The 22,552-nt window shown below is 45.3% G+C and overlaps 1 protein-coding gene across 2 annotated transcripts in view; it reads left to right on the top strand.

The window, feature by feature from the left end:
• The window catches only part of LRP8 (LDL receptor related protein 8), a 170,601-nt gene extending 148,554 nt beyond the window's left edge, over nucleotides 1–22,047 (top strand). The window contains exons 6-19 of one of the 2 annotated variants that reach the window (XM_036387584.2): nucleotides 4,610–4,732; nucleotides 5,073–5,195; nucleotides 7,667–7,786; nucleotides 7,916–8,041; nucleotides 8,729–8,900; nucleotides 11,236–11,463; nucleotides 11,980–12,098; nucleotides 13,540–13,679; nucleotides 14,859–15,000; nucleotides 15,446–15,598; nucleotides 16,345–16,575; nucleotides 18,421–18,489; nucleotides 18,723–18,895; nucleotides 19,805–22,047. In XM_036387584.2, the coding sequence (XP_036243477.1) occupies nucleotides 4,610–4,732; nucleotides 5,073–5,195; nucleotides 7,667–7,786; nucleotides 7,916–8,041; nucleotides 8,729–8,900; nucleotides 11,236–11,463; nucleotides 11,980–12,098; nucleotides 13,540–13,679; nucleotides 14,859–15,000; nucleotides 15,446–15,598; nucleotides 16,345–16,575; nucleotides 18,421–18,489; nucleotides 18,723–18,895; nucleotides 19,805–19,843 (1,958 nt within the window). In that variant the 3' untranslated portion in view covers nucleotides 19,844–22,047. The remainder of the gene's footprint in view (nucleotides 1–4,609; nucleotides 4,733–5,072; nucleotides 5,196–7,666; nucleotides 7,787–7,915; nucleotides 8,042–8,728; nucleotides 8,901–11,235; nucleotides 11,464–11,979; nucleotides 12,099–13,539; nucleotides 13,680–14,858; nucleotides 15,001–15,445; nucleotides 15,599–16,344; nucleotides 16,576–18,420; nucleotides 18,490–18,722; nucleotides 18,896–19,804) is intronic. The other variant, XM_036387586.2, reaches the window with a different exon arrangement.
• The last annotated feature ends 505 nt before the right edge of the window (nucleotides 22,048–22,552 follow it).

Raw genomic sequence — 22,552 nt, 5'->3', positions numbered from 1 at the left:
CTGTCCCAAGGGATGCATTCCCTGCAGTGACAGCAACCTGAGAGGATGGCTGAGTTTGGACAGCTCAGGAGAGGGAAAGGTGAGCTCCCTTCTGTTGCCAAGTGCAGAAAGAGAGGAGCAGCTCACTGGTGGTGCTTTCTGATGAAATATCTCTTAAATTTCAATCCCTCTTCAACTTGAAATGTTTTAAGTCTTTTACTTAAAGGTCCCATTTATTTTGACGCTCTGCTAGGTGAAAGGAGTGGGACTGTGCCCGTGTACCTTCCTGAGGCAGAGGGCCCACTGCTCCCCAGCTTCTTTCCTTGGTGTGACCGGCACCAGCCATGTCCAGCCTTGTCAAACTGCTGAGCAGTGAGAGCACAGCTCCAGCAGCCTCCCTGAGCTGCAGAGCAGCCTCAGCCAGCAGCACTTGCCGAGGCAGCTCCCAGGACACAGCTGGACACCGCTGCAGCACAGCACGGTGCTGACAACCAGTGGAGAAAGGGGGAAATGTGGCAGAAGTGACTTGAGAGAATTCTGAGCAGTGGAGATTCAGCACAACGAGGGTCTCTTTCCAGAAAGTCCCAGTCCCTCACAATGTGCAGTTTGTCTACCTGGGAGAAACAAGGATGTGAGCTGATTCTGCTGCCTTCAGTCCTGTGGATTGGGAAACAGAGGGATTCCAAGCCCCATTGTTTTAGCCGCTCTGCACACAGTGCCTGGTTCTGGTGGCAGCCCAGTGCCACAGCAGTGTGTGAGCCCACGGCCATTCACACTGCATGGATGGGGTTCTCTGAGGCAGCAACCACGAGAGGCCTTGCAGCACTGAGTGCACATCAGTGCAGCTGATGTGTTGGCTGGGTCAGAGCCAAAATTCATGTGGCTTCCCCCTCCTAAATGCAGCTGTTGCTGGGGTGCACCTGCCTGCAGGAAGGGACATTTGGGAGCTCTTGAAACTCAGCCTCACTGCTCATCTGTTGGACTGAGGAGTTTAGGGACCTTTCTGATTATTTTCCTCTGCAGAAATTCTCTGTTTGAGATCAGAATCATGGGACATGCAGAGAGTTACAGGTGTGTGACACAGCTCTGTCCCCTTAGCAACAAGGATGGCACATGGGCCCCTTGGCTGGACTTGATTAAAACTGCAGATCCCACCACTACATCTTCTCTTGCAAATGGGGATCATATGGGGTTTGTGCAGTATAAACAGAGGGATGGGAACTAATGCTTTAAAAAGAAGTCATGAGGCCATCAACCATCATTTGTTATAAACATTTTGGATTGGTAAATGAGTAGAGTAGAAATGAAGGGTGACAATTGGTGAACAGGTTTTGGCAGCAAGACAGCAAATAAATGGGAAGGAATGAGTCATTTCAGGAAAGCTGTGTGAGAACATTGGGTGGCTGGGGTTTTTTCCATAGCATATATATTCAAATATGTATATATGTATATTTATAAAATGAACATTAGGTTAGATTTATTAGTCTCCAAATCTGGAATGGTGATATTTTAAAATGTCCTTTGCAACTTTCATTAAGGCATCCAGGAGGGAGAATAAATAATGCTTACAACTGACAGCAAGAAAACAGACCCCTTGAGACCTGACCTCACGCTTTCCTGCCTCTGTCTCCCCATCTATAAAATGGGATCTTGATGCATTTTGCAAATGTTGGGATTTTCTTTTTTGGGAAGGAAGGAAAAAAAAAAAAAAACAAACCAGAAACCAGAAGAAACTGAGGCTCAGGTTTGGAGTCTGGAATAGATCTGCTGAATTTGAGTGATGCAGCTTTGTGCCCAGGATGTGTAAATGGGAAGTGTGTCTCTTTGAGGAGGCCTGTTAATTTAGCAGGACTTGGTAATTAGTTTTGTATTTAATTTGCTGAGGAGATAGCTGTAAAACTACTGAGATTTCACTGATTTAAACCTTCCAAATTAGGCACAGCAATTTTCTGAATATCTTGTGCAAATAAACAGCACAGCTTTTCCCTCTTCTTGAGTTACTGCTTTTCCTTGGGAATGGCCTTAATGGGAACCTGCTGTCAGCTCTGCCAGTGGGGCTGAGATGGGTTAGTGCCTCCACTTCAGGATAATTTGGAATTCTCCTGTAAAATGCAGCAAAAATTAGAAATGCCATACATGCATTTTAGTGCCTTTGTAATCAGTAAGAGCCGTTTTTGTATCTGCCTTTTTAGATGTCTGTTAAGATGCTCGGGGCTGCTCCTCAAAGGTCTGAACTTCCACAGCTCTGGTGGAGTGAGAACTGAGCCAGGAAGCCCGGCCTGGTCTCCAAACTTCTGTCTCTTCTTGAAGCAAAGCTTTGTGCAGTGGAGTACAGCTCCACATCTGTGTTTTGCAGTCTCTGTAGCAACTGAGCTAAGAATTGTGCTGTCATTTTTCTCTCAGTCTTGTGGTGCTTCTGCAACATTGTCTTTGCAATTCCTACAAAATTCTGCTTAATTTGTTTTAGGATGAGAACCCTTTTTGTTCTTAGCATTTAGCTATAACTACTTTTTAGAAGAGCTTTGAAGATTACAATTGAAGACAATTACAGGTTTTATAGCAGCTGTCTTCCAAATCTGTAGCTGTTGTCACACAGATTTACTTGATGAACTGGAGACCTTTTTCTGCTTCAGAAAAGACAAAACCCCATTGGCTTTAATTACATGTTACACTTTTGTGAGGGGGTATTTTGTATATAAATACACTAATATTTATAGTCAGAAATGGAGGACCATCCTATCCTACCTCCACACCTAGAAGCTGCTATAGAAAAGGTGAAGCAAACTGGTTTTCAAGTTAGGGGTGAAGACAAGAAATAATTGTGGCAAAGGAATTTCCAGTGAGACAACTGAAAAGCTTTGCAGTGGCCAAGGTTTAGCCTGGCAGAAGTCAGGGTTTCCTGTGGAGGAGGGAGGATGCTTTCTCCATGGTCAGGGCTTCCAGACCTGTGCTCTGTGAGCATTATTTCTTTCCCTCCTTCATTTTTCTGCATTTGGTAGAGCAGCAGATCCCATGTGCTTAGTTTGGAGCTGCTGTCCCAGATGTCCCACTGAGGTTTCCCATTCCTGTGCCTGGGTTTATTAGCTGGAATGTGGCAGCACAGCTGGTCCCATAACTGTGCTTATTGCTTGGGATTTTTTTCTCACTTTGCAGATTTTTATGAATATAGTGCATATATATTTCCTCTCCAAGGAGCAGTGCTATTTCCAAACTTTCCTCATGTGAATACTGTGTATTTCTAATGACAAGGTTTCTCCTTTCCCCCTCCAGCCCTGCAGTTGTGGCTTTTCCTGTCTCTGGTGCCTTTTGCTGGCTGAAGATGGACTAGAACTAGTCCAGTGAAGCAGTCATGAACCTGGATCCTGCATCCTGTGGGATGCAATCACCAATAATGTGGAGTCTTTGTGCAACTGATACTTTATGGGGTTGATGCTGGCTCACTTCATGTCTGCAGCTCTTCCTGGGTTATCTGAAATTACTCATTTTTATATTAGAACCAGTTTGTCAAATTGTCCAGGGCAGTCTGCAGACAGCTCTCACCTTCCATGTAGTAACAGCAGTGCTGGCCTCCCCCCAGTGCTCAGAAGCAGTGATTTTCTGTCAGCCCACACCAGGATACAATCATGTGATGGAAAGGCTGGAATCAGGAACTCTCCAGGGTGTGCTGCCTTAATAGGATTTTAAGAACACATCTGATGGGCCCCTCAGAAGGAAGCTGCAAAACATGTCCAGGAAGGAGGAGCCTGTTTTGCCAGGCTGCCTGAACCCTGTGTCAGCACAAGGCTGGTCCCAGCTAGGGGGGTCTCTCATTCATGGTCATTTGGGAAGGGATATATGACTGCTTTTAGCATGGTCTGTGCAGGAGTCTGGTTTATGTTTTTCCCCAACTTTGCAGTTTATCAGATCTGGTTTGAGTCTGTTATAATCTGACCTGGACAAATGAATTTTAGGCATGGAAACTGGGCTGATATTGTGGAGGTGTTTAGGGCTGGAAGGAAACATTGCAGTGCAGTGGAGCTCTTCTGCCTTCCAGTGGGCTGTTGGCTCATGGGCATTTGGTAACCTGATGATTGTGTCTCATTGCTGCCTTCATCCCTGCTGTGACCACACTGCTTTGGCAGAGTCACTGCAAGACTCTTGCTTGGGCCTTAGCCCAAACATGTTTTGAAATGTATCTGAAATGCAATTTTTCTGAGGAAGGAGAGCTGAGGAGTAGTCACCTTTGCCTACCCAGTGTCACTGTACACTCCCAGCTGGGAAGCAGCCTGGCCTCACACAGACTGCAGCCCCAGAGCTGCCCCACTGCTGGGAGTTTTGCTGCCTGCTTGCTTTGTTCTGTGTCACCTGAGAAACTTCACTGCCAGCACTGGGTCTGTTTTGCCTGGGTGTCCTCAAATGGGCTTTGATGTTGTTTTCCCAAGGATGTAGAAGGTGGTCTAGGACAGCAGAGAGGCACAGGAGGACAGTGGCTGAGGCAGCTGCTGCCTCTGTTGCTTTGGTGGGATCAGCTGATACTCTGACATTTGCTGATGCAGGATGCAACCCAGCAGTGTCAGAGGGACATGGCTGATGGGTACCACACAAATGACTGAGTTCTGTGTGCCTGATGCTGGAATGTGTTGTCTTAAAGCTCTGGTGACCTGCCAGCCAGATGAATTTCAGTGTGGTGATGGGACCTGCATCCATGGAGCAAAGCAGTGTGACAAGGTGCACGACTGTCCTGACAACAGCGACGAGGCCGGCTGTGTCCAAGGTGGGTACGGGTGCTCCTCGTACTCCATGGGGTAAATCTGCCAGGGCTGGTGGCCTCTGGAAAGGGAAGAGGCCTGTGCTGCTCCTCTGGGCCATGCCAAGCTGCTTCCTGTACAGTTTTAAGCCATTTTTGCAGTGGGATTGCTTGGGAGAGATGATTGTGCTGACCAGGCAGATTGCATGACTTGAAAAGTTCTTTGCATGAGGCTTAGGCTCAATGTTCATTTGCTTAATCCCATCCCATTTCTGCTAATGATGCCCTCCTGAGCTTTATGTCAGCCAGTTTGTTGTCACGAGCCTCATCTAACTTAGATGCTTTCCTCTCTTGCCCAACATGACAGAGTCAGCATGTGAAAGTCCCAGCAAGTTTCAGTGTAAGAGTGGAGAGTGCATTGACGGAGGCAAAGTGTGCGATTCACATAGAGACTGCAGGGACTGGTCTGACGAGCCTCTGAAAGAATGTGGTACAGTACTTGCCTTCTACGTGTTGCTCCTGTTGTAACTGCTTCCCCTCTTCTCCATCTGCTGCTCACAGCTTTGAGTGTAACCACATGTAGCTGCTAATGCTATTTCTCACTCTGCTCCTCTTTCCTTGCCTTTATTCTCTCATCACCCTTCATATGAATATAATTAGTAGCTTAGTCTGATCATCTGTAACTTTGAACTGTGCCCTTCTCCACTCAATTTTTATTCTTGGAGGGATGTATGAACTGAGCACGGGACTAGGAATGAGGAATTCCCCCTCTCCCCAAATACTGGTGTCCTCCACAACACACACCAGTTTATTTAGCCTCATTGCCTAAATTATCTTTGAATTCTAAGATGATGATAACACCATAAAAATATAGCATTGGGAACATGCTTTGAAGGTGAAAACATGTAGAGTGGCAGCAACCCCTGAGAGAAGACTTCAGCCATTTCTGGGTTGTACATGTTGCTGCTGCTTCCCTCAGCAATGACAGCAATGACAGCAGGCTGCTCTCTGCAGTGTCCTGCCAGCTCTGGGCTGTGGGAATGCCAGGACACTCGGGGCTGCTGGAGCCAGGGGAACAGAGCTGAGGGCACAGAGCTGTGCCCTTCTCCATAGGACAGCCCTCTCTTGCCTTTCCCACCAGAATTTGTGGGCACCAGCCCCAATTTGCAGCATCACTCAAACACATTTGTTGTTTTCCCCAGTGCAGAGATGTCTCCAACAGGCATCTCCTTCCGTGACATCATGGAGCTCAGTGGCTGCCCCTTAAATAACTCCTGTTCAGGAAGAACTGTCAGTCTGTCCCTGTTTTAGACAAGGAAGAGTGTGTGCATGCCTAGTGAAGATGCTCCTACCTCATGCTTCCAGTGTGCCCTTGCTTTCTCCCACTAATCCACATCTCCCTGTTTCTCTGAGTGGGTGTTGCAGTGTCTGTCTGTGGAGGTCTCCCAGCAAAGCTGGCAGCCCAGTTTGTCAGAGGAGACCACTGCTCAACCCAGTGGTCAAGGTGCCATGATTGTGCAGCCCTGGGCTGGCAGTGAGGGGTTGTCTGAGTTGGGAAGCAGAGAGAGCCCCCAGGGGAAGGTGTTTCTCGAAGGGCACAGTGCTGTGGGTTGCTGTGACTGTGATACCCACACACAGGTCATCCCCACAGGAGGCAGAGGTGCAGGACACACTGCCCAGCTCAGTGTGTCTGTCTGGCCATGCTAAACTCTGCAGTGCCCTCTGAGAGTCCCCCAGAAAAGCACTGCAGAAGGCAGGACAGCACTTGGCTATTTTAGTCAGGGAAACTTGCTCCATTAATTATGTGTTGATATCTCTGTATGTCCCTGCTAGGAAGGTGAAAGCATCCCAGAGCTGGGTTGGATTCCTTCTGGCATGGTATTTTCCCTGTCTTACTGACTGAATTGGGCTGTGGTTGTTTCCATTTTCTTCCAAGAGCAATGGTTTATTGGCTCTGCTGTGCTGCTCACCTGCAGTGTGCAAGGAAGCAAGAAGTAAAAGATAAATAAAAATTTGCCTTTAAATTGCATTATAGACTGGAGCAAATCAGTTTTCCTTGTTCTGGTGAGTCCACTATCCCTGAAATCCCACAGCTCCTGTTCAGCAGCCTTCCTTAAGGAGCGAACTTTCTCTTCACCTTTTGTAGGTCAATTACAACAAGAAGAAATCTTTTCTCTGACAGGAGACCAGCTTTTCCCAACCTCTCATTCAGTTCTACTTTTAAGAATCCATTTATTCTGTTTTTCATTTCAGCACTTGAGAGCAGGATCAGGCAGGTGGCCTTGGATTGGAAAAGGCCTCACGAGAGGATGGGAGCTGCTGCTTTGTAAATTATACACTGGGGGTGCCAGCAGAGACTGTTGTGGGGGACGTGTTTGTGGGAGGACTGTATCTCAGTGCTAGTGGAGTATCTCTGACAGACTGCACTTCAGTGTTTTCTGGAATTTTTCACATACATCATTCCTTGGAGCTAGATGGGAAAATAGTAGAGTATTTCAAAACAGCTGGCCCCTGGGAGATGAGAGTCCCCCAGCATGAATTATTAAAGCTCAGAGAGACTGTTCAGAAAAGTCAACATGAACCAGCACGTGGGGAAGGAGGAGTATGCTGGTGAGGGCCCTTAGGTCCCTTGGAAGTTTCTCACATGTGGCAGAAAAGCTCAAAGCAGCAGCTCTCTGAAGGGATGAGATGCAGAGACTCACATACGCTGTATCCCCAGGGCTCCCCATTCATTCAGCCACCAGCTTTGAGTCCAAATGATCCCCCAGCGCTGGTTTGGAATAATAAAGAGCAAGAAAGTGATACAGTGGAGGCTTCCTATCTCTGAAGGCACTCGTGCTCTATAGGGCCTGCACCAAAACTGATAGAAATGGGAAAATGTCTGAGGAAATCTCTTAATTTTACTCAATCTCACAAGTAAAAGCCCCCGTTTGTCATAGGTGATCTGTGTATCCCCTGCAGGTGTTAATGAATGCTCGATGAACAACGGTGGCTGCTCACACATATGCAAAGACTTGAAGATTGGTTACGAGTGCGAATGCCCGCCTGGATACAAGCTTCTGGATAAAAAAACGTGTGGAGGTAATTGACATGCAAACAGCAGTCCCTTGTGTTTCACCATAGAGAGACGTGATTATATTCACTTGAGCATTGCTCCATCACAGATGGTTTGATTTCAAGTTATTGATGGGTTTCAAACACTCCTTTCAGACATAGATGAATGTGAGAATCCAGACGCTTGTAGCCAGATCTGCATTAATTACAAGGGTGACTACAAATGTGAGTGCTACGAAGGATACGAGATGGACACCCTGTCCAAGAACTGCAAAGCTGTAGGTAAGACAGCGCCACAGGCACGGAAACTCTGCTTGCTCAACAGCGCAGCTCCGCTAAGAAAACATGCTCACAGGCTGAGGCAGGGGAACAGAAACAAAAGGAAACAGGCAAATCAAGCAAAGACATCTCACTGTGAGCAGCACAGAGCTGCTGCAGCAATAGCAGATGCGTCTCTAGGCAAGAACTACTGATCATGCAGATCAGAATATTTTAACAGTGTACAGAGCAAGATTGCAGTCACTGCTTGGCTGTTTGAAGCTGAAACTAGAAAAGAAAGTCTCTTGACAGGTGTTATTGAAAACAGTGCAGCAAAAACATTTTGTGGTAGTAGTATTGAAAGAAAGAAAACATCCTGATTAAAACAGGGTATCTGAGCCAGGCCCTCCACCCTCCCAGCTGTAAGTCACCAAAATCTGGCCCAGGATTTTGTGCTGAAATGAACTGAGGATGAGGCCCTTCCCCAGAGGCTGTCAAGTGCCAGTGTGTGTCCAGGGACCACAGGGGTGCCTGCCTGTGACAGCCGTGCCCTCTGGAGCAAGTTTCCTCTTGCTTCCAGTGTGGTGTAAAGCTTTGGTACAAACACAGCTATCAGTGACTGATAATTCCATTGTTGTTTGAGAAATGAAAGCTGAATCCAGCCCTTGGGACAGCTGCTGAAGTGACAAATGTGCTGATTTTCTGTGGTAGGCAAGAGCCCGTACCTGATCTTCACCAATCGCCACGAGGTCCGTAAAATAGACCTGGTGAAAAGGGACTATTCCCGGATCATTCCCATGCTGAAGAACGTGGTGGCACTGGATGTGGAGGTGTCAACCAACAGAATATATTGGTGTGACTTGTTCTACCGAAAAATCTACAGGTAAGGGCAAGAGAGGATGTGTGTGCTGGTCCCTTGCCAAAGCTGCATTCCACCTGTATCCCCTAAAGCAGTCCAGAGAACAGTGCAGGGTGCAGGGCACCTGAGACTTTTCTGCCCTGACAGGATAACCTGTTGTGGCCCACACTTGGTAATCTTTTTTGGGAATTGATAAAGACATCAGAGGCTTGTGCAGTTATCTCTTTGATAATACAGGGTGACTTTTCATCAATGCCAGATCCTGCTGCACTCGAGCAGTTAAATGTAGGCTCTTGTTTCCTGAGCCATGGATACTGCAAAGCAGGGCCAAGGCTGCTGCTGTGCTGTGAGTGTTGTTTGGGAGGCCACAAAGGACCTGGCATCTGGAAGCACAAAGCAGGCAAATGGTGGGAGCAAGGAGGCAGCAACACAGACACAAGCTGCTGCCCAGTGTAGTCTCTGGTAGACTGGATTTAAATTCACAGCACCTGACCACAGTACACATTCTGTAACTCTCATTCTCACTCCTCCTTCAGCTGTTTTTATGGCATCCATCACAATTATTATGTGCTGGGGCTTAGCCAAAAAAGCATTTAATTTATGTGCTGAAAATCCCCCGTGTATATTCTGATTTGCACAGCTATTGCAGCTTCTGCAGTGGTTTGCTCTGGATTTCAGCTAATGATCAGGCACAGGCTGACTGGTGTCAGCGCATGGGAGCCAGGCCAGGGTTTCTGCAGGCACTGGTAGCTCCCATGCCCTGCAGGGATATCTGCCCAGGCTGTGCTGGGCATTGACCACCAGCAGCTGGGCAGGTACCCTGAGGGGCCTGTGGGGCTCTGAAAGTGGGAGGATAGCTCAGAAGAAAGCTGTCAGCACTCACTGGGTCTGTGGGAAAAGGCTGAGTTCGTACACAGAAGATTATCCAAGACACTGCTCCTGCAGCTCTCCAACAGCAAATATGCTGGAGTCCCTGGGAACAAGCAGTCTGTGGTTGAGAGGCTATTGCAAGGTGAAAACTGTGGTACAGGAGGTAATTACTGGCAAGAGATCCTGTCTTTCATTATGGTCACCTCACTTGCCTTTCCAGCTCCTGTCCTGTTGAGGTGATGTCTCCTTTGGGGTGTCAGATCTCTTACAATATTTAGTTACTGGGAGAATTGAAAAGTCACCGGTACTTGAGCCCTTCCACTGTGGAAGCTGCAGGAGCCTCTTGCCTTTCCCTCCTGTGCAGGGACAGATGGGAAGTAGGGAACACAACTGTTCCACTGGCAAGGGATTACCCTTGGAGCTGGGCACTGAGAGCATGGGGTGCTCATCACTCTGCAATATGGGAATCTTGGGAGCACCGTCAGATGCTCATAGAGCCCTGAGGTACCATCCCTGTGGTGCTGGGTCAGAGACAAACCAAAACCATTCTTGTAGGGAAGATGCAGCAATGTGCTGGTCATCCAGGCTGACTCTGCATGGCCATTCCAGCCCTGACTGCAGACTGTAAAAGTGTCAGGAATTCCTGAGTTTAGATGTTTCGGTTCCAAGGTCTAATCTGATATTGGAGAACTCAGCTCCCATGCAATTCACCTTCTCATTCCATCAGCAAAGGCAGGATGGGCAGCGAAGAGGAAGCCTCTTACAATTCCAAATATTTGGGGTGAGGGGCAGAAACTTCTTCTGCTTTATAACTGTTCTAAGATGTACTGAGTTAATCTAAGACTCAGACTAAGCTTCTGCAAACACTGATGCAAACTCAGAATAACTAATTTCAGTGCACTCAGCAGAATTGATATTGAGAGCAGAATCAGCCTGTGTGGTTGTAGGAGCAACATTCCAGTTATTTAAGAAACATCCATGTGGAGTCTGCTGCCTTTCATTATCGTTTTGAAAGATTTTGAAGCTGCCACTAATATTTAGTGAACATTTTGTTTGTATCTAGTGAAATCACTTGCCAAATTAATGCAGCTTCATGAATTCCTTTGATGAGTCATAATTAGCTACACAGCTCCTAATTCTGCGGTACATTTAAGCACATTTATTGCATGCTCAGTTCAACTCTGTTCAGCAGAGCTCTGGAGATCATATTTTTCATGTCCATAAATCCCACAAATCAGCGCTGTTGAAGTTAACATGCCAGAAGTCAAATGTTTTCCTGAATTGTGCAGTTATAGTAGGAAGCAGGTAGAATGATGAAATGCATATTCCCTACTGTGGAAATGCTGCCATATGACAATGGGGAAATAAGAGGCTGTAGGAGAAAGCAGAAGGTTGCAGGAGCGCCATAAGGGTTCCTGTGTCAGCCACGCTGCCCCTGGGCCCAGCTCTGGGAGCCGTGTGGGAGCCCTGTGACCTCCTGTCCCCGCAGCGCCTACATCGACAAAGCGAGCGACACGGCCGAGCAGGTGATCCTCATCGACAGCCAGCTCAACTCCCCCGAGGGACTGGCCATCGACTGGGTCCATAAGAACATCTACTGGACAGACTCTGGAAACAAGACCATCTCAGTAGCCACTGCAGATGGAAGCAAGAGGAGGACACTTTTCAACAGTGACCTCAGCGAGCCCAGAGCCATCGCTGTGGATCCCACACAGAGGTAGGGGTGCACACCCCAAACTCCCCTTTGCCAACAGAGACATTCCAGTCACATACCTGGGGGTGGTTCTCATCTCACCAGGACTCAGATGCCCTTTAAGATGCACCCTGCAATGGGACTGTGGAGAGGCTTTAACTCACCCTTGGCAAGGTCCTGCTGTTAAAGTCAGTTCAGGGCCAGTTCATGTGTTCAGTGCGCCTGAGCTGGTCCCAGCACAGAGGCTGTGCTGGAAATGAAGTCTGTCTGAATCGTGTTTGGGCTGTTTGGATGAGTGAATGCCAGGTACCTAACAGGCACAGCAGGAGAGTTTTCAGGGCTTAGTTACTGGGGTGAGATGCTGCATTCTGGTGCAACTTCTGTGGCAGATTACCCAGTGGGAGAACTGCACATGGTTCCACCAGAGGAATTAACTGCTGTAATAAGGAGAGAACTTTTGGGCACCTCCTACTGCAGTGAGCAGTGCAGGATTCTTAAGTGGAGTCCAGCTTATTGCTTTCTTGCCTCTGCCTCTGTCAGGTTCATGTACTGGTCTGACTGGGGAGACAAAGCCAAGATCGAGAAGGCCGGTCTGAATGGCGTGGGGCGGCGGGTGCTGGTCACCGACAACATCGAGTGGCCAAATGGCATCACCCTGGGTAAGTGCCCAGCTCAGAGCTGCAGCACCCACTGGGGCTGAGGGAAACCTGCTCTTAGTGTTAAGTGGGAAAACAAAATTGTAAATGCTCAAAGGCACCTGCACACACAGATCCTAAACTGGTCAGTCAGTCACTGCTGCTCACAAACATGAGTTCCCTTATCTCAGTAGCACAGGCAGGAAGTCTTGCTGTTGTCAGAACTTCATACTGCAGGAGCCTTGAGGTGCTTGTCATTGTGCCTTAAGGCAAAAGGAAATTTTGGGGAAGGATGCAGAGCTGTGACAACCCTTTAGGAGTCTGCAAAGCATTTGAACCCTTGGTGTTAAATGTCTCTGTACCTGGGCCTGTCTCAGGAGCAGTGTCAGGATCCTGCACTGGACTGATGAATGGTGCACAGTGTCTCAGGGAGAGGGACAGGGCCTGCAGAGCCCATTCCCTGCCACCATTCCCTGCTGGCCCAGCTGCTCAGGGTGAATGGAGCCCAGCAGAGGGCTGTGGTGGTTCTCACTGCCACACCAAGCAGCAGAGTGGGAAGGAGGTTTCATGGAGCAGCAGGGAGCATCCTGCTCTGCAGTGGGAGCTGTGTATGTTTAACACCATGCAGATGTGGGGTTCTCTGCTTGGCTTTAAAAATGCTGGCTGTGGCAAGGATGGAGGAGGAAATGCTGCTGCCATTACATACTGCTGAACTGCTACTGCTGTGAACAAATAATGTTATCATTTAGTAATTAAGAAAATAATTAATGACTTGTTTAATTATATAATTGGTTTTGTTGGCTCTCATCCACTTGCATTCTATTCCGTGAATCCCATCCAAAATGAGTGAATTTGCTCCAGAAAGAGGAATGCAGTTCTTAGCATTCCAAATAACATTGAATCCTTTCCTCCCACTCTTACCTGCACCCTCCCCAGACCTGACTGGTTGTGGTAGGACTGTCCCCACCAGCAGATTCCCCCAGCCTGCAGCATAAGAAGGGTTTCCTGCCCCAGGACTCCTCTTCACTCAAAATATGTGAATCTCACAGCTCCTTCAGAGAGGTGTTTCATTGGAATCTCAGTAGTTGTTCTCCAGCAAGGAGCCAAGGCCTGAACAACCTTGGGAGGGATGAAGCTTCTCACTCAGGCACTGATGGAGAGACTCTGGGAAGCCCAAACTGCTGCTTCCCTGCTGCTCCTGGTAACAAAAGAACCTCATTGTACAAGGCTGTCAGTCAGGCATTCCCCACACACACAGAGCAGAATGTTCCTCCTTTTTAATCTTATTTATAGGGTCTTATCCCAGCGTATCTGGGCACTGATTCAAAATCAGAACTAGTGTTAAAAAAAGAGTCCCAATAATAAAGAGATTAGTCATGCTGCCAGCAGGAAAAACATGCTGGGCAAGAGCAAAAGAGTTGCAAGAGCTGTGTGTAATTTTGCTTCATTGTGTTTTACTTTCCAGATTTGCTGAATCAGCGTCTCTACTGGGTAGATTCCAAATTGCATTCACTGTCCTGCATTGATTTCAATGGCAGCAACAGAAAAGTTCTGATCTCCTCTGTGGATGATCTGAGCCATCCTTTTGGCTTGGCAGTGTTTGAGGTAAGAGTGGAAAGCGGATGCAGAACAGACTGGAGCTTGCAAGAGGTCTCAGAGCTCGTCTTGATTACAAGTTCTGCCTTTTGCCCAGCACAGAGCTCAGTGAGGGCAGCTGCTGCTATAGAAACTGATTAACCTCGTGTGGGTTCAGCAGGGAAATTGGTTTTTAAAGCCCTTAATCAAGAGCAAAGTGTTATCTCATGCTTTTACCTAATGCAGCACCAGTGCATTAAATGATCAGGGGAACAAAGGCTTCAACTTTGGCACTCACTGTAGGTAAGTCATAGCAGAGAAAGGTCCAGTTGGTTTCTGGCTCAGGAAAACCCTCATCCTTAAATCCCTTATTCCTCCTATGTGAAGTGTGTGATATCTGGGCATCTAACTTTGGGCATAGGTTTCTCCAGGTCGTTGTTGCTCTTTAATTAAGCATTAAATTGTTGCCCCATCAGCAGCATTTGGAAGGATCTCTTGGGTTATTTCACCTCTCTCCATCCTTCCTGGTATGAATGGCTGTGTAGAATAACAGACAACTTTTGCTTCTGCTAAGCTGCCCTTGTTGTCCAGCAGTGTGGCTTTCCTTAAGGAAATACACATGGGTTTAGGAGGCAGCAGCACACTCAGATGACCAAGCAATTACACTGCTTGGTAATAATGTGATTCCTGGATACCTCTTCCACCAGTAGTTCTGTATCTTCAGGCATCGTATGCCATGCAAAAAATAGTAATATAAAAGAAACAGGTGCTCTAGGCACTGGCCTCTTCAGAGATACCTGTTTAATGCAGGTCTTACCTTAGGAAAGGAGGAAAAAATCAGCAAGGTAACAAATGTTTCTAGTACAGAGTGTGGCCCTTTGCTCATGATCTACCCCAGCTTACAAAGAAAAAGCAGTTCAGAAACAACACAGATGCAACTTGTCTGTACCTTACCAGATTTCTGCTCCCTCACCTCAATGACAGAGCTACTCCAGAGCTACTCAAAACTACACAGCACATGGTAAACTTGTAGGAGTGCTGGGCTTTTGAACATTGTCCAAAATAGAAAAAAGCTGCAGACAGAAGTAGCATGAACAGAAGGTGCCCCAAGGTAGGAACATGGTGCACTGACTTTGTGACTGCTGGAGTTTAATCCAACTTGAGTAGGATTTGAGCAGGCCAGGTCAGGAATGTGTGCATTCCCTGCAGGACAGAGTGTTCTGGACTGACCTGGAGAACGAGGCCATCTTCAGTGCAAACAGGCTCAATGGCTTGGACATCTCCATTCTGGCAGAGAACCTCAATAACCCTCATGACATCGTGGTGTTCCATGAATTAAAGCAGCCCAAAGGTAAGAGGTGTCCTCAGGATGTCATGGCCCTGAATCAGGTTTGTTTGAGCTGGCAAATGAAATGCTCCCTGATGGTTCTTGATGAGAGAGAATGCACAGGTAATAATGGGAAATCAATGCCTAATGTTTGAAGTTCCTGCATAATTAATTCAGCAGCAGCATTTATTGAAGAATCTGCAATTTGCTAATGGCTGTTTAATTAGCATCTTTGATAACAGTGAGTTACTCTTGTCACTGTGATGCTTCCCATTCATTATGCATTTGGGAAGTTTTTATAGTACTTTGTAAGGTTCCACTCTACTGTACAAACTGTAAAGATGCTTAAGCAGCCTGATAAATTGAGGTAGGGAGTGGGAGAAGGTCTTTTCAGAGGATCTGATATTTCTTTGCCAAGGGCAGGAAATAAATTATTAGAAAATGACTTGTCTTTTCTTCCATTGAACAGCTCCAGATTCCTGTGAGCTCAGCCCCCAGCCAAACGGAGGCTGTGACTATTTGTGTCTTCCTGCACCTCAGATCTCACCCCATTCCCCCAAGTACACGTGTGCCTGTCCTGACAATATGTGGCTGGGTCCTGACATGAAAAAATGCTACAAAGGTAAACACAATCACATCTCCATTTCACTGTCCCAACAAAATCACACTTAGATGAATATATTTCCTGGTGGTGAAAACACAAACACCAACTTCTGTATTCCACTCCTTGCTGCCCTCTGAGCACAGCAGCACTGTGGCATCCTTGTTGAAAGCTTGCTTATTCTGGAAAACTTAACCAGAAAAAGATAGGGGGGGAAAAGGGCTAGGGGCCAGCACTAGAAGTGTGAATAGTCAATAAACCATTACAATTGATTAGTCATATATTGATATATTGATTATGTAATATATATATATATATTCAATGCGTTATATATCTGTTTAGGTATCCTATATATCTATCTATAGATAGATACCAGGTCTGAAGAGGACACAGTTGTTGCTGATATATCCTGAAGAGAGAAGTGGCTTCACTGTAATTTCTCCTAACATGCAATGAGTTCCTGGTGGTACAAATTCAGAATCTTAGGAGGTTTTCAAAAACCCCCAAGTTTATGAACTTCTTAGCTACCTTCAATACAGACTGCTTTTTTTATCAGTATCAATTTATCAAGCTTGATTTCAGGAAATAATTTCTGTAGCTTTAGGCAGAGCACTGTCAATAGTTTGACTGCCTGGGAAATAGAACTGGAGTTTAGTTTCTGCTTCTCTTCATTAAACATAACAATCCCTTCTAGATTTATATCACTAGTTGTGATTTGTTTGGTGTACTTGCTTTAACCAAATTTCATTGTTACTCTTGGTTTTCAGACCTTCCAACCACTGCAAGTCCTGTAGTGGTTTCCACAACCACAGCGTCCCGTGCTGACGGCACCACGAGCATCACTGCTGTACCTGGCAGTGCCAATGACACCACTGGAGTTGTCCCCAAAGCTGTACCAGAAGCTACAATCACCACCCCAAGCCTTCATTTACCTTCCACCACATCCATCCTGATAGACTCTGAGATGACCACTGGAAACAGCAATTTGTCACAGCACTGTAAGAGAATGAGATTCCTTTCCTTCTCCTGTATCTCAACTCCTCATGCACTGGCGAGGGACCTGACCCAATTCCAGAGGGGTCAGGTGCAGGCACACCCTGGTGCACACAGGAGACATCAGCTCCTCTCTCTGCAGGCACCTGGGCTATGATGGCTGCTCTAATTCCAGTCACTTGGCATGTCAAAGAACTTAGATCAGATTTTATCCAAGGCACATGAACAGCCCTGAGAGTTCACATCAGCCCTTGCCTTGTGCCCAGTACTGGCTCATCCCAGCTTCAGTGCTGCAGACAGTAGAATGGATGATTCTGCAGGTGCTTCACCTATTTTAATTGTTTAATTATTAATGTGATCTGGCACAAGTTCTGGGTGAGAAATTCCCCCTGTGCATCTTTAGTGCTGCTGGACATGTGGAATCACTACAGCCCAAGACAAGCTGCCTCTGGTTTGTGTGGCCGTGCTTGGCATGTTAATGTGGCCTCATCATGACACAGGTTTGAAGTTTTGCATTATTTATCAGAAGAGCATCCCAGTGGAGAGCACTAATAGGCTCTCCTCAATGCAACACCAGCCTCAATCTCAGAGCTAACAGGCAATCCCTCCAGGTCCTGCTGCCAAGGCAAAGCAGAAAGGCTGAACTGCTATTAAAAAAAAAGATTTCTAGTCCAGAGAGAAGATTTTGCTTTGCAAGACCTCAAACAGACATGTATATTTAAAAACAGTGAAATGCTGTTTTCCCCTGACTGTTTCACTGTTTCCATTACATCTGGAAAGCAGCAATACACCACCCTTGGCTGTAGAACTCTGCTGCATGGGGAAAGCACAGTCCAATGGCTAAAATGTGTCCAGTTCTCTTTGTGCAAGTTTCTTTCAAATGCACTAATTACCTTTTTAATAAGCCTTGGAAGCAAAGTGCTTTTATTGTCCACTTTGGAAATAGTGGTTTTTTATTAAGTAAATAACTATGCAATGGAACAGCCTGTCACAGGGAAGTATTTAAAAGTTGCATGAATTGGTGTATCAAAAGAAAAAGTACAGTTAGTTCCTCCTCTTGCAACTCCGGATATTTTAGCAAAAGTAGATTTTCTCTACTGATACCCTATATGAGAGCTCAGAGCAAACGTTTTAAAGTATAGAACTTGAAGGGTTATATTGAATTTTTTTAAATTATATTTTCCTGTAATTGCCTTTTTCTAAGTACAGTATTGAGTTTTGGGACCACTCTTGCATGCTGGGGCAGGCTGCAGCAATGAGGGATAGATGTGTTCACTAACTCCTTAGCTATAAATAATGAAAAAGGAAAAAATTAAACAGAGAAGCTGTGTAGATGGCTTTGAACTACATTCTTTTTCTGACAGCTCAATAAGTCATTCATTGTGTCAGTAGTAGAACGTGTTCTGTTGTGGATTTTCAGGAATGCTCTTCACCATCCCCTCATGCGTGCATGGCATTTCAATTTATTGTCAGGTTTTTAAAACTGGCCTCCTTTTTTGTGCGTGAAAAATCAGAGGCCAAGCACAGTCACCCATTTCTGGTCAGAGCTTCTCTTGACATCCTTGGAGCCTGGAGTGTGTCCCTTCTGTGGCCTGGAGCTCTGGGCTGTCCCTGTCCCCTGGTGAGGCAGCAGCACTGCAGGCACCTCGTTCCTCAGGAGAAGGAGCTCAGCTCAGCCCTGATCCCTGCGTGCTGGCTCAGTGTCACCTGAATCATTTTATTAGGAACCTTTTTGTAAATTCTTTAATTGCAAAAGCTTTCTGAGGGGCAGAACAGCACAGGTACCAACAGAAAACATTATTTAAAAGCAGCAAATGAGTTAAATGATCAGAACACTTCTGTAATTACAGATGCAAATGACGATGAAGGCTTCGGTTCAACTGTGACAGCAGCTGTGATTGGGATTGTCATTCCTGTGGGTAAGCAGATTGGATTTAACCTTTGAAGGAGTTCACCAAAGTGCAATACCAAAATATTATATTTACCACAGTAAATATACTTTTCCAGTTTTCACTGATAGGGTGGGGAAGGAACTGCTGAAGTGGGGAACAGTAGCCCAGCTGTGAGAAAATGTTCTGAGGATGGCTGCCAACATGGGAACATGCCAGCAGATCCATCCTGCCTAACAGCCCCTTCTGTCCCCTCTCCTCAGTGGTCATTGGCTTGCTGTGCATGGGGGGATACCTCATCTGGAGAAACTGGAAACGGAAGAATACCAAAAGCATGAACTTTGATAATCCAGTTTACAGGAAGACAACAGAAGAGGAAGACGAAGATGAAATCCACATTGGGCGAACTGCCCAAATTGGACACGTGTACCCAGCAGTAAGTACCTGAGGAGATGGCTGCTGGAGAATATTAATGCTCTTGAGAGTTCCAGTAGAGAATTTGGATTGGTGTTATTTATTTGCCACAAAATGACAAAAACCAGAACTTCTTTAGTATCATTGATTAGGCAAAAGCTTAAACTTCTGGCAGCCCCTGCAGTTGTCTTGGAATGTTCACTGCTCAATCTGATCCAGTATCTCTGGATCAGATACTCAGTTCAAATGAAGAATAATTGTCCTAATCAAGGTACCAATCTGACAAAGGTAAATCTCCCTCAAGAGCTACCCCAGGATGGGACAGGTGATTACTCACCCCCTACTGGATTCCATTTTATCTGTGCTTAGGCTGCTACCACGTGTCCAAACTGTCCTAAGGATAAAATTCAGTTTCTCTACATACCAGGGAGAATATTTTCTCTATAGTAACAGTATAAAGAAAAGTCACACTCCTCTCAAGGAGAAGTGAGTGAGGTTCTGTAAGAAGTTAAGGAAAAGGATCCTCCCTCACAGCAGCATCCCTGGGCAGAGGAGCACTGGCAGGTGTAAGTACATTGTATTTTCAGAAGAGAGCAGGAAGATCCAGAGTAATGAGTGAAGGCAGTACAGCTCCTGCAGGCAGGCAGGTGGGTGGATAATGTCTCTGTGATCTAAAGATCCCACACAAGATCACACTGGAGAAAGTGCCATCCCTTACAAGGAATTTTATCCAATATACATGGACAGGAAACTTTCCAGCACCTCTTAGTAACACTTGAGCAAATGACCTCATTTGGGGAGGGAAAAAGATCCCCATCTAGAATAGACTTGTGACCAATACAGTAGGGACAGCCATGGCAGTTCTAACTAGAAATACAAGTTAGCACCAGTATCACAGTTCACAAGAGTGTTTTTTCCCTTTTTTCCCCAGCGTGTAGCACTGAGCTTAGAAGATGATGGGTTGCCATGAGGATGAAGATGCTGCTCCAATCATCTGAACACTGAACAAATCTGCTTTGGATCACATAACCTGCTTCTTCTTTTTGGTCATTATTTATGTTGCAGAAGGGTAACCACAAAGTTATAATGAACTGCAAACATCCAAAGGATGTGAGAGTTTTGTATGTATAATCTTTTATACACATTTTAACTTGTTGCACTACCCATTTGTGATAGTGAATAAGCAACAGCTGAGCTACTAACTCAATGTACATAACCAGCCAGGCTGAAGGTTCAGTAGCTATTGCTTTATTTTAAGACTATATTTATAGATATTTTGTAAATATGTTGAATATGCTTTGTGGCTATCCATCAACATAAGTAAAATAAATTCTGTACAGGCAGTTTAGAAATATTTATTAACAAAATCTGGATTATAAGATCTGTTCTGTAAATATAGTAGAGGGGTGAGAGTATTTATTTTTTGTATGTTTGGCTTGCTGTGCATAGATTACCTGTGTATATATCTATCTGGATGAGATAGATATATAGGCATATAAATATATACATATATATAAATATATATACATATATTTTAAAACTACTAGCCTACATTTATGAAAATTAGGAATAATTGAATTTTTACAGGATGTTTGAGAAGTTTGCTTTGAAATCTAAAGACACTATGTAAGAACGAGCTGTAGTGCAAGATAGCTGACCAGTGAAGCACTCCTAACAAACATCTCCTGATTTCCATCCTGGTTCTTAAGGGCTGCTTGTACATTTTCCAGTCTATCCATGAAGAATCCATGCAGTGCATTAAACTGGAGAGCTACTGCCTGCAGCATTTCAGTCAGGAGAAACTCCTACAGCACCTGGGGTTTTGTGCTGTATTGTTGCTTTTTTACAGCTTGGTACAAATCTGATTTGGTTTTTGTTCCTTTGTTTCTAAATGTAAATTGAAATGCTTTTCCACACTGGGAATCTTGCATCTCTTAAATCAGCTCAGAATTAACAGAAACAAAGATTTAGCCATATATTTCCACACTCCCAAGTGAGCACTCTCCCTGGTCCATCAGGAAAATAGCACAATAACAAAAGTCACTTCCTTCCCTCCTTGCCCCAGTCCCCTGCTCATCCTGATAAAAAACCCAATTTTAGGAGCTACTGTGGCACACACAGAACTCTTCCCAAGTCCTGCCCATGGAACAAGCTGCCTTTTGGCTGGGTCATCCTGCACCTGGCAGGAAAAACACTTGATTTTTCTCATCTCATTCTGTAGATTTCCTGGGTGTTCTGTGGGAAGTGAATGCACTTACCTCCCACTACATAATGGACTAGTACCAAATCCTAGAGAAATCTTCCTCATGTTTTTATGTCAGTCCAAGCTTTTGTATTTGAGTGAGTACAAGAAACTCAGGCTGAGTAGGTTTGGAGTTTTTTTCCTTTTTTTTTTCCTTTCTTTTAGAATAAATTTACAGAGTAATGTGAGCTGGAAGCTGATTCTTGACTAAGAGAAGAAAGAAAGTGTTTCAAGCCCTGGTATGCATTACAGACATAATACATACTCTCAAATGCCTCATGGCCTGCATAGACAATACAGAAGTAATCAAGCATCCTTCTACTCCAAATTTTAGATTTTAAGGCAGTGACAATATGAGTGAGATATCCCATTATTGTTTTAAGATATGAAGCTCTCTTTCTATAAATCCATGCACTGTGTGCATGATGAAAAAAGCTGAGAAAGGCTGTATGTGATAACACTGTAACTAACAGACGAATGTAAATATATATGAAAGTTCTACAGTTTTGATACTTTTTTAAGAACACACAAACAAACCTGTACAAACCTCGTGTAAAAGGCTACAGGTTTTTTCAAACCATTGTAAATGAACTCAATGTGCAGTGCTGATTTCAACCTTTACAGATTTATAACTACTGAGAAGTCAAACACCAAATTTGTTTTTTAAGAAGTTAATTATTTTAAATAATGCTTCAGATTGGTAGGGTGATATTTAACATTGTAATCATTTCTGCTCTGTCTTGTCATACTGAAGTTCTGTTAGAGTAAGTTCTTGCTTGGTGCCTTTTGTGTTTCAGTTCTTACCTTGCAGACAAAAGGCCCAGGGAGGGGCGGGGGGGCTCTGTGTAACACTTGCTGTACTGGAAACCAAATGAACACGTTTGTAAAACAGTGCACTGTTTCTATAGAAAGATTAAATTTTTTATCTGGGATTACTGAACTGATTACTTCATGGTGTCTGAAATGGGACTGTATCATATTTTGGTCTGAGTTTTCCCTAACTCTCAACTGCCCAAATCCAGAGTGGGATTTGGGAGCAGTGCTGTGTAATGCAGCTGTCCAGCTGCAGTGTCACAGCAGCAGCACTGGGGACAGTTCATGTTCCACAACACAGCACTTGGTTCTGAAGTCTCTTTTCCTGCCACATTGGTTTTGGTCATCTGCAAATCACATGGCAAACAGCACCAGCTTCATTTCCTTGGCTCACTGATGTAACTGAGTAAAATCTCTGTGGTACAAGTACACCAGGCCTTGCCCAGAGTGAGAAAATGTCCCAGAACTGAGCAGTGCCCACAACACAACTGGTGCCGTTTTTCAGCTGAACTATTACATGCTGGACTATTCAACAACTAATTGCAAATGACTCAGTTTCTTCTTGGAGCTTTTGGTTAAAACACCTACACAAGCTGCAAAACTCCTCAGAGCCACACTTCTGCC

Source organism: Molothrus ater, chromosome 9 (genome assembly GCF_012460135.2).
Source record: "Molothrus ater isolate BHLD 08-10-18 breed brown headed cowbird chromosome 9, BPBGC_Mater_1.1, whole genome shotgun sequence".
NCBI classification, from domain to species: domain Eukaryota; kingdom Metazoa; phylum Chordata; class Aves; order Passeriformes; family Icteridae; genus Molothrus; species Molothrus ater.
Note: the sequence above shows the minus strand (reverse complement) of the source record. Positions and strands in the feature narration are given on the sequence as shown.